The 17,903-nt window shown below is 38.7% G+C and overlaps 1 protein-coding gene across 1 annotated transcript in view; it reads left to right on the top strand.

Annotated features, from left to right (window-relative positions):
* The window catches only part of LAMA2 (laminin subunit alpha 2), a 572,820-nt gene extending 559,624 nt beyond the window's left edge, over window positions 1-13,196 (top strand). Inside the window, exons 57-63 of the mRNA XM_058566315.1 lie at window positions 2,257-2,369; window positions 2,659-2,848; window positions 4,747-4,902; window positions 6,333-6,486; window positions 9,144-9,274; window positions 11,247-11,469; window positions 12,838-13,196. Coding sequence (XP_058422298.1) covers window positions 2,257-2,369; window positions 2,659-2,848; window positions 4,747-4,902; window positions 6,333-6,486; window positions 9,144-9,274; window positions 11,247-11,469; window positions 12,838-12,995 — 1,125 coding nt within the window. The 3' untranslated portion in view covers window positions 12,996-13,196. The remainder of the gene's footprint in view (window positions 1-2,256; window positions 2,370-2,658; window positions 2,849-4,746; window positions 4,903-6,332; window positions 6,487-9,143; window positions 9,275-11,246; window positions 11,470-12,837) is intronic.
* Window positions 13,197-17,903: the final 4,707 nt, after the last annotated feature.

Raw genomic sequence — 17,903 nt, 5'->3', positions numbered from 1 at the left:
TGGTTTCATTAGCCGCTGCTTCTGCCTTCTTCTCAAGACCCGTCTGTTGCAGAAGCTGAGCAGGGGCCCCTCCAGGAGGCGCTCTTCTTCCTGAGTCTCAAGCGGGTGTGTCATGTAATGCTTCTTAGAAAGACCCTTTCAAAGTCTCTTTTTCTGGTGAAAGGTTTTCCTAAAATAACATAAGTAGGGCCTTTCTCATCTAGAAAATCTGGTAGTATGTGACAGAGAACTATTGCTGAGCTCAGGAGCAGTGTCGGAAACGCCTGTCCAGTGTACCAGCAAGCAAGGTTATCATGGTGTTCGGGCCACGATGCCCAAGACTTATAAAGACAAAAGCTCTCCACGACGAACAGCTGCTGCCAATAAAATACCTAATCTTTACAATTGCCATCTTGATAATTAAAAAAATTACATTAGGAAAGTTATTTTATATTAATGTTTCTATGTAGTAACTAGACCAGTGACCACAGTGGGAACAAGAACATGGAAATAAGCTGCTGCTGGTTTTCTTTCAGGCTCCACATCATTGTTCCCTAATTCTTCAGCATCCATTGACCTTTTCAATCCCTCAGTCTTCAGAGCTGAGGGTTTACAGATGTTTTAGCCAAATTCTGCCCCTGATGAACTCACAGCATGTAGGATTCTCTGAGAGATATCTGAGCAGCACTGCAGGCACCTTATGTTTGTTGCCATGGTCCTCTGTACAGGAAATATCGTAAGAGGTTGATAAATGATCCCAATTCTATTAATAGCATCATTGAAAGCTCAGACATTAAGCTAGCAAAGCCTTCCATGAGGGCTCTTTTTGCAAGTAGTGTAATAAGAAAGGTGCCGCATGTTGATTCCAGGAGAGGCTATTCAGCTGTGTGTATAAATAGCATTTTCCTCTTCTACCCACTGGGCTTTTGCATATCTGTGTCAATTTCAGCCACAGTCTGTGCGTTGTAACTGACCATCTCCTGGGAAGTAAGAGGGAAAATACTTCCATGAAGACCAATTTTATAGCATTTCAAAACACTTAACAGCCTTTTACCCGCTGTGGCAGAGTGCTCCATCTGACTAAGCTCAAGAGAAAAGAGAGCAAGGCTTTTCCTCATCAAGTAAAAGTTTCCTGTGGGCTGATGAGTCATCTTCGAGGTCCACTATTTGGGAAGAACATTCTGCATCAGAAGCCTGCCTTGGGCTGTTCGAGCACCTCTGCTGAGTCAGCGCTCACTGGGGCAGTGGCCCATCCAGGGCTGTTAGGTGCAGATCTTAAAAACAGAGGCGCTGTTGAGAGCATGCAGGTTGTTTGTTTTCTCATGCTCTGCGTGTTCTAAAAGAGTTCCTAAGAAGCCTGTGCATTGAGTTATTTTGTGAAAATAGAGAGCAGAGAAAGAAATCGTGGCATTTGGTGATTTGAGGAGCCTTGATTATCTCTTGAGTTGAGGGTTACAGTAGACAAACATGGTCCACCTAGCCAGGACTGGCTATATCATTTGCAGGGCCCCTTCTTCAAAAATTATTAAGAATTTCAAGATGATGACAGCAGGGCATTAAACCAATAACCGCACAGGTAGTACGCCTCTGAAGCCAGCCCTGCTCTCCCTCGTAAGCACGGTAGGAAGTTGATTTTTGCACAGTGGCAGCTGAAATGGTGTATAGTGGGTTACATTAAAAAATGTGCTGGTGTTGCCTAGCAACTGGCTAAGGGCCTGAATGGGCTGACTTGCAGGTTTAGATACACCATCTTGAAAGTCTAAATTCATGGAAATCTTCTAGTAGACCGATAATTTTCAAGAAAAAGTAATATAGTGGGAGATAGAAATGGGAAGGTCAAGAAGGAACACATATTTCTACTCTTATAACCTGGTGGCTCACTTGTTGTTTTCCCTGATCAATGTTCTAAAAATATAAGTCTTCATACGTGAAATAAAGGTGCAAAGGAAATTCCAGTTTTCTCAGAAATATAAACAATATTTTTCCTTAGAGGATAATGAAAACATGAATTGATCAATAAATATTTTTGAGCAGATTCATTTGGCAATTCAAGGGTGCAGCATAAGGAAACTGAGTCACATTCACAAACATTTAATGGTAAGTACCCACTATGTGTAGGATACAGAGATGAATAAGAGACAGCTTTTCTTCTTAAGGAGCTTAAATGAGATTATACGAGAACATCAAGCTAAAATAGAAGAAACCATTAGATAGCTGCATTACATATTAAAAGAATGGAGTCCATAATCTCTTCTTTCTCTCCTTGGTGTTCTACAGGGTCCTTGTGCTGCAGAAGCAGAACCAGCTCTTTTGATAGGGAGCAAGCAGTTTGGGCTTTCCAAAAACAGTCATATTGCAATTGCGTTTGATGACACTAAAGTTAAAAATCGGTATGTATTATTCTGAGATATTGGACAAGAACTAATAAATGGAAATTTTGAGTATTTGCATTTATTCAAATTTAATCAACTACATTTATTTATGAATGAGGTGATCTTTTTTTTAAAACACTGAGTACAGTAGAGAATAGAATTATATTTGTCCGAATCTGAGGAGCCCAGTTTGGGAAATCAGCAGACCTGGAAAGTCCTCATCTCAAGAAGGTTTTCCTATCTTTTGTGAAAATACACCCATGATCAGTTGCAACTCTGCCTTAGTTTGCCTGCTTTTATTTCACAGCCTCACAATTGAGTTTGAAGTGAGAACCGAAGCTGAATCAGGCCTGCTTTTTTACATGGCTAGGATCAATCATGCTGATTTTGCCACAGTTCAGCTGAGAAATGGATTGCCCTACTTCAGTTATGACTTGGGAAGTGGTGACACTAACACCATGATCCCCAACAAAATCAATGATGGCCAGTGGCACAAGGTAATAGTCCCTGGGATGTTGGCAGTGCCCTTGAGGGGGATATTGGGTGGTGGCCATTGGCATTCCCTTGGTGCCAGAACTATTTGTCAGTGCGGACACTGACTCTAGTGCTGCTGGAATGTGGCCCGGGCTGCAAATAAAGCAATTGCCATATACAACTGCCCAACCTTGGAAAATGTGATCAGACCTGTGTAGGTTTATATTTGATCACTGACATGCCTCATCATGATACTACAAGATTCCATCATTGCTAAACAGCTGTGCTTCCCAAACATCTGTCCACAAACTGGGGCCAGGCAGTAGAAGACATTTTTGGTACTCTAAGTGAGAAACGTGGGACAATGGGGCGTGTGAATCATAAAGCTCTATGTATTCAATTTAAAGGAGTAATATTTATTCTGAGATTATATTTTCCTCTCTTTTCTGAAATAATGTTTGACAAACTTAAAAGCTAGCAAGACTAAAATGGGCCCTTAGACTTACTCCCCCCATTCCACTCCATACTGGTCTGTGAAAACTGAGAGTCTGGAATCTGCTATGTCATGTTTAAAGGGCTCTAGGGTGTCATTTCCACCAACAGTCATTTGGAACAACTTTTAAACGTTGGCCTTACACCCAGAAACTGGTACTATTATGGGCACAGGAGGCTCATTTGCCAACTTACTGTCCTCTTTGGCATGACTGCAAATAGATAATATACTGCCTGATTAAAATGAAAATGCAGAATTTGTTTCTGCACCTGTGATAGCCTATTAAGTAAAGCTTCCCTAGGTAGACTAATAAAATGTATAATTTTTAGAGTACTTATTATCGGATGTTAGATTTTATATATTAACATACTTTGACTTGTCATATCATATAGAAAGCCAAAGAACCTGAAAAATTATAACAAAAATGCGAAGTCAACCAATGTGTTATCTTGGAAATAAGAAACAGAATCTTCACATTTGCTTGGGAGCTTATGACTAGCAAATACTGATCTTTATGAAGGAGCTCTCATTAAGGTTTATTCTCATCTCTGGCTAACAGAACAATAAATATGACACTTAAGAAAAAGACATATTGTTGGGCCACAATGAGTCTGGGATTAAGAAGGAAAGTTTAAATACTATAAGAGCCAAATTGAGGAGGGATTTTACTTTTGAAGGTGTTTAAAAATTACTTCCCAAACCAGAATAGATAAGTGTAAAATGAGGTCTTAAATTATTCTAATCCTGATGTAGATTGATTTTTAAACTATTATTGTACTCCAGCATTTCACAGGGTTACTCTCCTTTTCCTAAATTCAGACTCAAGATTTTTACGCTCAAGCCCATCTTCACACCCCTTATTTCACTCTATCCTAGAAGATAATTCACTCTACTGCTGTGATTTCAGCATCAGTCAGCTCTCCATCTTCCTCCCTGACTTTGTGGTAATCACCTGCTGCAGAAATGACGGTGCAGCCTGGATGCACTGCCCTTCCTAATGTAGCATATCTGAAATTGTGTTGGGGAGCCCAGGCTTTGCTCAATCAAACTAATGCACTTTTAAAACCAGACATGAATTTTGCAGCCCACTTAATTCACGACCGTGCTCTCAGTCTGCCAGGTTCCTCACAACATGCCTACCTCTTGATACATATGCTCACTTGGCAATCTATAGAAGAGTCTTCAATCTAAACCTCATCCAGGAAGATTTTGTACTCTTTTGGAGATGGTAGTAATGGAAAAGACAGAATTTGAGCTACTCTGTAAAATAGGTTTAATTTCACTTATATTATGTACTTGGCACATTCTAGGCACTCAGTAAGTTATTTCCCTTTTCCTAAGGAGTATCCTAAAACTTTTTATGTCTTATACTCTGCATATTTGAAATTTATCCGTAATTGGCATTAATGGCTCCTCTTCTTTTTGTAGATTAAGATTATGCGAGTTAAGCAAGAAGGAATTCTTTATGTCGATGATGCCTCCAACAGAACCATCAGTCCCAAGAAAGCTGATATCCTGGATGTTGTGGGAATGCTGTATGTTGGTGGGCTGCCCATCAACTACACTACCCGAAGAATTGGTCCAGTAAGTGTCTAATGTGTTTCTTTATGGCCTAAATCACTGGCTGAGTCATGTACGTATTTTGAATTATTAGGTCATATGGCCCATGACCACTTATACTTGAAAAGGAAATCATCTTAATGAGAAAGGACAGGTTTTCTAGACCGATTTGACTATGAGAAGCAATATCACAGAACAGAGCGTGGACCATGGAGCCAGACTCCCTCAGTTTGAATACCTGCTTAACTATGACTAGCTGCATGATCTTAAGCAAGTTATTGAATCTTTCTTTCACAAAGTTTCCTCTTTTGTAAAATAGGATAATAATACCAAACGAACAAGGTTGCTGTAAAGATTAAATGAGGTAATATATATAACTCGCTTGGAAGAGTATCAAGCATGTAGAAAGCACTGGACAACAGGGAAGATGGTGATGGTGCTAATGGTATTGTTTCAGGACTAGAGATTTAGAAAATATTGAGAGATGCAGTATTTAGAGTACAGTTATCCAATATTGGATTCAAAATTTAAAGTCTTTGTAATTTTGTAAGTCAATATTCACAAAATAATTTTTTTGTCAGACTGTGTGTCTTGGTTTGCTTTGGAAATTATATTTTGAGAAGCACAGGGGATTAGTTTTTTTAGAGAACATACCGCATACAAATATGATACACTTCTAACTCCAGTTAGAACACGTGGTAATGTGGAGTGGTTCTTCATCAAAGACAATTGTCCGTTGTAGGCGTAGTTCTCAGCATTTGGCTCCTCTGTGGATGGTGGTTAGTATGACTTTCCCTTCATAGCTATTGGATATGCTACCCAGGCCTATCACAATGAAAGTCTCTGAAGGGAGAGTGGCAGGAGTGATTAACATGCATCTCTAAAACCAGATGAAAGATACTGGAGCAGAATACGATCGATTGATTTCCAATGCCCCTAAACTCCGAATGTGTCATGCAAACTTTCAAGTTTCACGTGCATGTGTGTTTTCTCAGGAAAGGGCCCACTGTTTTCATTAGATTTTCATAAGCAAGAAGCATTGAACCAAACCTAATTATCTTTTCAAATAGAATTTGAACATAGATTATGACAAAATGTATATATAGTAAGGTTAATAAATTATTAATAGAAACATAAGAAACTAATTAAAAGTTATGATACCTATATGGGGCCCATAGCTCTGTCAAACCAGTGTTCCCATTAGAGACATAGTGTGCAGTATTTAGAATATCGGAAAGATCATATTCCATTCTAGATACATCCTAGATGAGAAGCATAACACAGGATTCTCTGCACCCAGGCCATGATGCTTGTGTGCAGATCCAGGCAGCTTTGAGGAATGCCATAAGACAATTGACTGATGATTACACACATAGAACACCCAACAAATGATTGCATTCCACATATAGGCAAAGTTCTGCTAAGACCTTGTATCTTGTGACCTGGATATTTAGGTGACCTATAGCATTGATGGCTGCATCAGGAATTTCCAGATGGCAGAGGCCCCTGCTGATCTTGAACAGCCAACCTCCAGCTTCCAGGTTGGGACATGTTTCGCAAATGCTCAGAAAGGAACATATTTTGATGGAACAGGTTTTGCCAAAGCAGGTGAGGCTCTTCCATTTCCTTCTTGCTGAATATTAACTAGGTACAAATATTAACTTCTATCCTGTCTGGAAAAATAAAAGTCCCTGGGGTCCTAAACTCGTATTCTTTATTTCAACCAGAAGTAAAAATGTATAGTAGTAAAAAAATGCCTCTTAAATTAGTGTATCTGATTCTGATAAGAACTAATAGAAGAAATAAAGTAAAAGCCTATTTGGAGAGTTTATCCCATCTCCTTTTCTGGAGATCAATAACACAAAATAATGTAATTCTGGGGCCAGCGCAGTGGCATAGTGGTTGGGTTCACATGCTCCCACTTTGGCGGCCCAGGGTTTGCTGGTTCAGATCCCAGGGGAGGACCTACACACTGCTCATCAAGCCATGCTGTGGTGGCAACCCACATACAAAATAGAGGAAGATTGGCACAGATGTTAGCTCAGGGCCAATCTTCCTCACCAAAAAAGTAAAAATAAAAAATAAATGTAATTCTTCAAGAAGGTTCATGTATTTATACTATGTGATTTGTCTACTTTCCAGGTTTCTCTGTATTTGTTTCTGGAGATGAGATACCATTTTCTTTCTTCCTCTTCAGTTCTCTGCAAGGTTCCATCTCATGATCTCCCCTCACACACACACAATGCATACATACTAGTGCCTGTTTCTTGTCGATGGTGATGACGACTGGCACCTTTCCCTGTCTTTCTTTAAGTGGTCCCCCTTTCTAGAACATTTCCAGTGCAGGTCTGGATCATTGATAGTGCCTGTGCAATTTGGAAAGAAAAACGTGAAATAACCTCTACATAATAACAAAAAAAAAGTCTGATATTAACATACTTTAAGATAGACACTTAAGTCTTATGATTACCATAGACACATTCATTTGTCCATTAGAAATAATTAATGAGCACATAATATGTAGAATTTATCATGGGAAACAGAAGGAAGTAAGACGCCATTTCTTCTTTTAAGAATATACTATCAATGGTAAGACTCTGTGTGCTCAGAAATCACAAGAAGGCAAATATAAATGATTAAAAGCTGTAAAAGACATAAAAGCAAGGTTCTTTGGATATTTAGAAGAAAGATTAATTTTGGTTGGGGAAATCAGGAAAGGTTTTATGGAGGAATTGACATTTGAGCTAGAATTTAAAAGATGAGTTGAACACCCACATGCCTAAGTTGTCAGAGAGAAAAGAGCAGGACCTTCCGACAGAGTATAGATGGGAAACTTCACCTGTGCAGAAGCAGAAAATAGGAAAATACGGGATATGTTTGAAACATTGGGGGTTATGATGAACTCAAATTCCACGTGCTATGAAAGTCCAAAGCCCTTCCCAAGATTTCTGCAAATTCACCGATGGTTAGCACTCTCTTGGTCAAATTTGATGGCAAGCTTCAGCTTCTGCAGTTGATAGATTGACTTGCCATCCTGTCTGAGCTCTTTTGGTTCCAGATTAAACTAGACGAGAAAATTAGCCACTTCCCCAATTTCCAACAACTCCTGCCATCTCCACACACAGTGTAATACAGTCTATGTAAGACTTGGGTGGTCAGAGGAGGTTACGTCACTGGAAAACATACAACTTCAATTTAAACCTTTGACATCCTTATCCTTAAAAGCTTTCCAGCCCCCTAATCACTGGGATTTTAATGGCCTCCGTACTCCCTCTGTCTTCAGCTGAATTGCCTCAAGTCATTCGTCTCTTACTTCTACCTCTCAGGAGCAGAAACAAGGTCTTTCTATATTGTCTTGCAGAACAACTTAGCTTCTTCTATCCTTTACTCTTAAAATCTGCTCATCCAAACCAATCAAGGTTCTCAGTAGGTAAAAAGTCTTTCACACAGCAGGTGTGACCCTTCATTGAAGATAGTTGTAGTTACACATAGCATTTGTTTCTTGCCTAATAAATAGAAGACATGGAGAAAATTTCCATGAGTTTCCTAACATTCCATGCAATTGATGTGGTCTAGCCTGATCTTAATGAGTCACTTTGTTTCTAAGAGGCATGTCTTAAATACTTGCTAAAGATTAAATAAACCAATGAATCAAATATGGAAAATTATAGAGAAAAGACGTAACTGGATGAAATAGAAAAGTCTATTTATGTCCCAGAATCTTCTTCAAAATTGTACTTGCAATTCCTTTCTTTATTAATAAAATGTTTGTGGATTTTTGAGCCCTTTCAGATCATTGTGGCACCATTTAGAGTCACCCAGTATAATTTTACTGAATCATCATTGAAATACTTGACTTAATCCAACAGTAAGACTTCTAACATAATCATTCCTGGCTGTGAGATTCTTTGAGTCAATCTCAGCACACGTTCATTCATTCATTTATTCAACAACTATATATTAAATTTCCACTATGTGCCAGATACTTAGGTAGGCACAGGGGTAAAATAGTAAGCAATATAGACAAAGTCATTACCCTCACAGAACTTACATTCTAAGAGGGAAGGCAGCCAAGAAAATAAGCAATAACTATGAACTGTGTTATGATACAATGGTGGAAGTATAGGCCGCATGAGAGTCTGGAACTTATTATAATTGGCTATCATCTCAGTTGAAATCTAGTAAAACCATTGCATTGTACAAATTTGAATTAACCCTACCTAAACTCTAATCCACAATTTAAAAAAAAAATCTTCATTTTACAGTTGGTGGGTTCAAAGTGGGACTGGACCTTCTTGTAGAATTTGAATTCCGCACAACTAGAACCACTGGAGTCCTTCTGGGAATCAGCAGCCAAAAAATGGATGGAATGGGAATTGAAATGATTGATGAAAAGGTGAGTGTCAGCTGTGTAAACATTCCTGATCTCTTCATGATATTGCTGTTCATATGGAGAAACTCTATTTTGAAGCCTTGCTGTGTTCTTTGTTGAGAGAAAGCTAGATTATATCTTTTCATCCTTCTGGATTATCTCAATTTATGTGTGTTTTCAACACACTTATTCTGTAGACCAACGTGAACCTTAAATGTACTAATGCTACAGTAAGCCAATTGTGTTCACTAATAATGGACCAAACAATTTTAGATATCAAGCTCTTACTGTGTTGCTAAAAGTACACTGTTATTGTTCTCTTTATGAATACATAGTCTATGAAACTCTTGATTCCAGTGGGAAAAAAAGGAGAGGTTTTGGATTGTCTAAAATCAGTTTCTGCCTCTTATAACAGTAGGCATTTCTCAAAAGTCAAGGTGGCTAGCTGACACATTGATTTCTCAATTTTTATTTAAAAGCATCCAGATGCCATTTCAAAAAAGAGCAAAGTCATAATAAATTTATATTAGTATAATATAAAGTATTTTGTCAATTTGCTCACAATAGATAATCTAATAGGTCACACCTCTTTAGTCCCTGCCTGCCTATGAACAGCAGTGGAATGACCTGTTTGTGTATCTTTTGTACTATAGGGAGCAGGTAAAAAGAGGAAGGCAAAGCAAGAAATTTCACAAGTTTTCTATTTGGCTATTAACTAGGAATCATACTTGAACTCTGTTCATATTTCCACTCGTAGGGTACTGTTGCCTCCCAAAAAGAAACAGCACATAGTGACCTAAAATATACTTTCCTTTGCCTCCTCTCTCCCTCCTCTCGGTCTTCAAACCAGCGTCAAAGGCAATAAAGCAAAAACATCTAGGAGCCCAGAGGCAAAAAGGGAGAACAAATAAGCAACCTTAATAGTTTTGCCAGATTTTCAAAACACGCTTTCAGACGTCTTGTTTGAGTCAGCTTCATTTCATCAGCTGCTTATAACCGTGGTTACTATCAACTTGTCTGTGTATCAAGTTCTGTTACAGTGCATGTGGATTTCTCACCAAGCTCTTTTTATATGCAAAATCCTGTTATCACAAACTCCACCCAATATAGTAAAATCTTAATATTTGCATCACTGTATAGTTTACAGACTTTTCACCTATTTACTTGGGCTTTTACTCTTCTTTTTAAAACTCCTATTTCTTTTCTTTTACCTTGTCAAATGTGTTGCCAGACTGACTGTTTTTAATGTTTCAATATGTTTCTTTTCTTCATCAGCTTCAAAAGAATTCTGTCATCTCAAATTTCAGAGTCTGGTCCATGTTACTAAAAACAGATTTTTCTCATTTAGACAAGAACTTCCAATCTAAGTTCTTCACTGTTAAGAATTTAACTGGCCTTCTGGCTCAAAGTCTTTGGCACCTGTGACATGAAACTTGCCCAAAAATGTAATTTATGTAACTCTTAATCCTGTATATAAAATTGAATCCGTGAAGGAAAAAAACACGTACAACTAAAACATCAAAAGCTTAAATTAAAAAATCAATAATCATTGAACATGAATTTGTAAACCAAATTAATGAATCACTCTGAACAACATCTTTTAAGAAAATTTTGTAAGGTTCACTAAGAACTCGCGCACTCTAAAAAGATCTATGGTAGAATTTTTCCCTGCGTATCTAGGTCCTTTTTGTGTCAGCTGGCCTCAAATTGTATTTCACATTTTCTGAAAGCAGAATTATTACAAGCCTCACACATTTTGCCTATTATCCCAACAACGCCCAAAAGCAAAGAACGTAATTTGTGACTCCTGGTCGTTAAATTTGTATTTTAATTTCTGTCAAGCTTTTTAAAAAAAATTTAATATGCCTCAGTTATGTTCATTTTAAACTATTCCAGCTGATGTCTTTTCTAGAGACTTGAAAATTTGTACTGTGTGAACCATCATGATCCCCTTCTACTGCGACCATCTGTGACTGTTCAGTTTCCTACTTTCTAGCTTATGTTTCATGTGGACAATGGCGCCGGTCGATTCACTGCTGTCTATGACGCTGGGATCCCAGGGCATTTGTGTGATGGACAATGGCATAAAGTCATGGCCAACAAGATCAAACACCGCATTGAGCTGACGGTAGATGGGAACCAGGTGGAAGCCCAGAGCCCAAACCAAGCATCTACATCAGCTGACACAAATGACCCTGTGTTCGTGGGAGGGTTCCCAGGTATGTGTTGGCTACCCCAGCAAGAATTTCTTTGCTCTATTATGTTAGTGATTTTAGAACATATTTATATTTCTATAAATACGCCCAAGAATGTGTGCTTAAGTGTACTTGCTTCCTAGCTTTAGAATCTGCTCCTATAAATAACGCCCTACCTGACATTTCCAGTGTGTAAAATGAGCATATTACCTATATAAACCACATGGGACTGCATTTTTCATGATAGCCCCCAAAGTTTCATTCCTGGGGAGATGGAGGCTAGAGGAAATGAATTTGGCTTATAAAGGATACGAAGCATTTAACAGCAATCGAGGCTAGAGTTGGTGTTCTCTCTGATTTTTTTTTTAAATTAATATGCCAGAGGAATCATAAAATGTTATAGAACTTATTTCCTCCAGTTCTGGAAATCATTGGGTTAAATGTAGCTAATTTCCCCCTTTGGTTATTATAGAGTTTATATTTATATTACAAAGAAACCCAAGCAATAAATCTGCACTCAAAATCCTTCTCCAGCACATTAAATATAGCATGTGAACCACAGAGAGTTACCTAAAGTGCCCATAAACAAGAGTGCCCAACTTGATGAGAAATAAGCCAAGTGCCTCTTAATAAATACTGTAATAACACAGACTCCTGGAATGGTCTTTCAGTATTTTGGCAAGAGAAACCTTTGTCCCCATTTATATAGAGCTCCTCTGCTTAACAAAACAAGCAAAATGTACATTCAGTAGTGGTTGATGGAGGAAAAGATAGAGGAGTAATGGGGACCAATTCAGAGCTCCTCTTTCCAAAGTTGCTTCTGGGTTTTTGAAAAGACTTACTTCTGCTTCAATCAGGATAAACCCCGAGATACTATGAAGGAGATAAGGTACTTCTCCATTCACAGTCTGTAAAATGGGATCCCAGTTAGCACCCAGGAGTCCTGCTGAAAGAAAGGAGTCTTTTCTTAATAAGAGAAAGATTTTGTGTGAGTTTTCAACCAACTTAACCTTATGGGATTTATTTTTACAATATAAGAAAGTAATAAGGTCCCCATTAAAAGCCCTTGTCCTAATTCAGTACTTAACGTATTTGATCAATTGCTTTGTTTCATTAAAAAAAATCAATGTCACAACTGTAAAGTTGTTCATTCCAAAGTTCTTTGTTTGGTGTCTTAAAATGAATAATTCTGGATTCTCCATATTTCATAATATATAACTATGAAAAAGTTGATATTTCTCTACAAGTTTAATGGTTGATGAAGCTAAGAAGAAAATCACTAACTTGTCCTAAGACAGCCTTCCAACTGAATCTCATGCTAACAGCTGACTTTAAAACATGCTGTTCATACAGCAGCTGAATTTCAAAACTGGGCTCTCTGCTGTTTTTCAGACGGCCTCAACCAGTTTGGCCTGACAACCAGCATTCGGTTCCGAGGTTGCATCCGATCTCTGAGGCTCACCAAAGGCACGGGCAAGCCACTGGAGGTTCATTTTGCTAAGGCCCTGGAACTAAGGGGCGTTCAACCTGTATCGTGCCCAGCCAACTAACAAAAACAAGTTTAACCCCAAGTTCAAAACAAGTATATCAAGTAAAACAAATATATTTTACCTATGTATGTTATTAAAACTAATTTGTGCATGTATATTGAATTCTGTCTGTATTCGGATGGTGCTGATTCAGATCCCAGGCTGAATTTTAATTCAAGTTCTTTCTCAAGTCCATGAATATTAAACCAATTATTTCATTCTAAACAATTGCTTGTTTTGTGTGATTTTAAGGATAAAAGGCAACTGACCATAAGTTGTTGAATGTGCAACATGCCCTGGAATCATCTCGAGAAGAGCTCAGATGTGTAATTTGTGAAGGCAACTTTTTTTTTACTAACTCCTATTAATACTTTTATCATCCTTTTCCATGTACGCCAGCTTTGGCTTTCTGTCCAGGCCATTGAAAACAACAGTGGATTTGGCATGTGTGACTGGAGGAAACAGCTCCCTTACTCCCTATGTTTGGGAAAGCATTAGCAAATCATTTCCCTGATCCAGGTTCATTATCAGAGAGTTTAACTAGCCATGTGAGTGAAGACCTTTTGATGCTGAAGATAGAGAGTATAGATCAGATTCAGGCCAGAGAGCTTAATTACTTGATTTTCTTGTTTGATAATGATTTATAGGCTTTGGGGAAACACCAGAACCAAGTTCTAGAATGACAATTAAGCACACATTTGATACTACAGTATTGAGGCTCTGGGCTCTGTAAGTTTTCAGTGAATTTCACAATCTGCACAATTACAGAGGAATAATGCTGAAATGTATTTTTACTTACCCAGAAACAATGAACCAGAAACATAAAATGTGTACATCGTTGAGTCTTTTTGAGTTGTAATTTGACCTAACAAATTCATTTTCTAAAAAATTTCTGTTTTGTCCTTATTTTACCCACTATTTCAATCATCATCAAATGGGTCTGTAAGAAGACTGGCCTAGATTTTATTCATCAATTTAAGAAGGAAATGTTTCATTTGCCATCTTCAGTAGAAATAGTTGTGGTCTAATCACACAGAACATTTAAAAGAAAAGACTTCCCTCACAATGGTAATTTTAGCAAAAGAGGAATAATTCTGACAGCTTTATCCACGGGGGAGGGAAGGTGCTGTTTCTAATCAAGGAGATGGCTAACACACACTTAGCATTTCATCATCAGCCAGCTGATTGATACAGTTTGTCCACACTTCATTCTAGAGCAAGTGATTCTTGACCGTGGTTCCATTTTGAAATTACCTGGGAAGCTTTGAAAAACTGGTGGCTGGTCCAGCGATTCTGATTTGGTCTAGGATGTTGCCTGGGCATGGGGATTTTCAAAAAGCTTTCCAGGGAATTCTAAAGTGCCATCAGGAATGAGAATCACTGTTCTAAAGAGAAAAGTTATCCACTCTGCCCACAAGGAGTTATAGAGTCGTTTGAGGATCATACTGTTAACTTTGTCTTGGCCTTCTCCCACACACAAAAAAATAATATAACATTGAATCTGGTTAATGCCTTTGGTCAGCCTTTAAGCAATAAAACTCTTTGAAAAACCAATGTGTTTTGAGAGTGAAGACATTACTTCTGCACTCTCAAAACACATTTGAGCTTATTTTGGATAATGAGTAGATAAACAGGAGTGAAGGTGCTAGCTTCCTAAATTAAAAGCTAATGCCTTTCTCTCCTGAATCCTGAACAGAAAGATACATAACAAATTTGAAAGCAAAGGTACATGATTGGCACTCTTATCAGAGTCAAGCCCTGCTGAAGTCAATTTGTAGGCAAGTGCCTTAGAATGGTAGAGTTGGAAGGGCTCTTTGAGATCAATAAACACAGTGACCCTCAACTCTAACTAGACATTAAAATTGCCTTGGGTACTTAAAAATAAAACAAAATCTTACATCTGGATATCAACCCCCAGACCTTAAAGTATAACCTCTGGGTAGGGCACTGGCATTGGCATTTTTTAAACAACTCAAGTTGATGCTAATGTGCCACTAAGGCTGAGAACTCCTGGGCTTCTGCTGCCTCCATATTTTATGGGGAGAAACTGGAAGGAACCCAGGGAGATTTTGTGTTGTGCTCAAAGTACCACATTAGTTAAGTTTTCCGAAGTAGTCCCAAGAAAGTTGATCTGGACCCAAACAGAATTCACTGAATCAGGTGTTGGCTAAATTTATTCCATAAAAAACCCATACTCAAAAGTGCCTCATGAATTTGTATGGACAAAGCTTGTCCAAATTGTAAGATGAGAAATAAGGAAATTTTACAAAAGAGAAAAGTTCCTCTAGCATATTTTAAATTGATTTTCTACCTCAAAAATCAGATTAATTTGTATCCCAAAACAAGATAAAATGTTTCCTTCACCAACTTTGTCCCCTCAATAATTTCCTCACCTCCTGCCACCCACAGCAATCATGAAGAAAGCAGAATACTTTTCATTTATTTCCAAACACCCACTCCTACAAGGTTGTCAGCCTTCTTCTTTAAGAAGGTGCTTTGCACTTTAGAAGAAAAACATTTGTGAGGGGAGTTTTATTGAAGTTACCATGGTGAACACCGCTGACAAAGGAAAATAAAGAACAGAGCAGATTTCAGCCCCAAATCACCAGAACAGTGCCAGACCCTTAAAGCTTCAATTAGTGGTTTTAAAAATCATAACTATTTTCTTCTTCTTTGATTTAGCCTATTGTCCTCAACTACAGAACTCTTCTAGATTTTCTGCTCAACAACATAGGAAAAAACTACTTTGACAAATTGAAACTCTCTTGATTTTATGCAAATTATTTACTGAATTATTCTGTATATAAAATCGATATCTACGATTAACATGAAAACAAAACACAATAGTTAATTTTCCCAAGTATATAGTCTTCTTTTTCACTACTTCTTGTGAAGGATATGACTTATCGCTGATGCAACTTTTATCTCTGGTTTTCAGTGTCTTTTAATCTCTGTTGAATCAAGAGAGAGATACAGACATATGTACTGTACTCATTTGCTTAACTGAGATTAGTAGATACTTCAGACCGAAGGGGAACCGGGAGAGAAGGGATGCCCCAGGCTGGGCCCTGAATTCCATTATTTTGGAATCTTGACATACAGGGTGGCGGCTCAGACTCACTCTCTGGCATTTGCACCAGTTACCTAAGTTAGCATGACATTTGTGCCTGTAGGGAAGGAAGACATATCCTCTACCCACTCTGGGTCCTTCTGGCTGGGCTGTGAATTAAAATGACATGACAGAATAACAGGAGAAAATCAAACAAAGGTTTATAACATGTAAACATGGGAGAGACCCAGGAAACACTGGGTAACTCAGCCAGAATGGCTGAGATTGTCATCTTCAATAGCATCTTCAGCTACAGACAAAGGAGGATGTTGGGGGTAGTGGTTTGGGACTTCAGAGGGGAGGAAGGCAATTCACATGGAGATGGAAAAGCAAATGTTTGGTAAACAGAACTTTGATAAGAATGGGCTTAGCAAGGACCCTCCCAGTCTATTAATACCCAGAGATTTCTATGGTGATGGCCTGTCCTGGGGACAGGCCTTGTATCTTAAATTCTTTTAGACAGTTAAGGGGAAGGCCAATGTTTCTTTCAGAGTCTTTTGTTCTTAAAAATAATCAAACCAAGGCAAAGAGAAACATTTTGGGGTGGCCAATTCTGATGCCTTGATGCCTATTACCGAAGTGAAGCTGTTATGACATGAATTATGTCCCTTCAAAATTCATGTGTTGGGGCCGGCCCGGCGGCGCAAGTGGTTAAGTGCGCGCGCTCTGCTGTGGCGGCCCAGGGTTCGCCGGTTCGGATCCCGGGCGTGCACCGATGCACTGCTTGGCAAGCCATGCTGTGGCGGCGTCCCATATAAAGTGGAGGAAGATGGGCACAGATGTTAGCCCAGGGCCAGTCTTCCTCAGCAAAAACAGAGGAGGATTGGCAGATGTTAGCACAGGGCTGATCTCCTCACACACACAAAAAATTTATGTGTTGACGTTCTAACCCCAGAGCCTCAGAATGTGACTGTTTTTGAAGATAGGGCCTTTAAAGAGGTAATTAAGGTAAAATGAAGTCATGGGCTGGGCCATAATCCAACACGACTGATGTCCATATAAGCAGAGGAGATTAGGACACAGACAGGCATAGAGAAAAGACACAGAGAGAAGATGGCCATGTACAAGCCAAAGAGAGGGGCCTCTAGAAAAGCAACCCTGCCGACATCCTGAACTCAGACTTCTAGCCTTTAGAACTGTGAGAAAATAAATTTCTTTGTGTAAGCCACCCAGTCTGTAGGACTTTGCTATGGCAGTCTTAGCAAGCTGATGCAGAGCCTTTCTACAGACACACGGACACACATAAATAAATACGTTCCTAAAGTAGCACATTCCAGGTTCCCTAAAGAGTGACATGTGCATCAGAGAAATCAATGACTATTATCACTTATGTAAATGAACAGAAAAAACTTGGGGTTGAAAAAAATGAATATTTGCAACGTACTTAAATAGAAGAAGTTGTTTTATATGTGCTTAGGGATATTAGAAATAGCTGCAGAGCAATCATAAACCAAAGAAATAATGTTCTGCTCAATAACGCCACTGATGGAACTTTTCAGTAGAATGGATTTTCTGGAGAGCTGGTTGTAGACTCAGGTTTAGAGAACGACTCATTTACCCTTGGGCAAATCAAAGCACTACTTTATTGGAAAAAGGTGTCCCCCTGGAGCCCAGCCCTTCTGCAGGGCCATACCTAATGACATAAGAGGCGGTAGCAGTGGAGGTAGTGAGAGCAGTTAGATTCTGATGTATTTGGAAGGTGGATTAGTGTTTCCCGAAGGATTGCCTGTGGAAAGTGAGAAAATAAAGGTACTGAAAACTCGTAATCATCTGAAAGGACAGAGGAGCCAGTATTTCGGGGATGGGGGATGTTGGTGGCA

The sequence above is a fragment of the Diceros bicornis genome, chromosome 23, assembly GCF_020826845.1.
Source record: "Diceros bicornis minor isolate mBicDic1 chromosome 23, mDicBic1.mat.cur, whole genome shotgun sequence".
Taxonomy (NCBI): Eukaryota; Metazoa; Chordata; class Mammalia; order Perissodactyla; family Rhinocerotidae; genus Diceros; species Diceros bicornis.
Note: the sequence above shows the minus strand (reverse complement) of the source record. Positions and strands in the feature narration are given on the sequence as shown.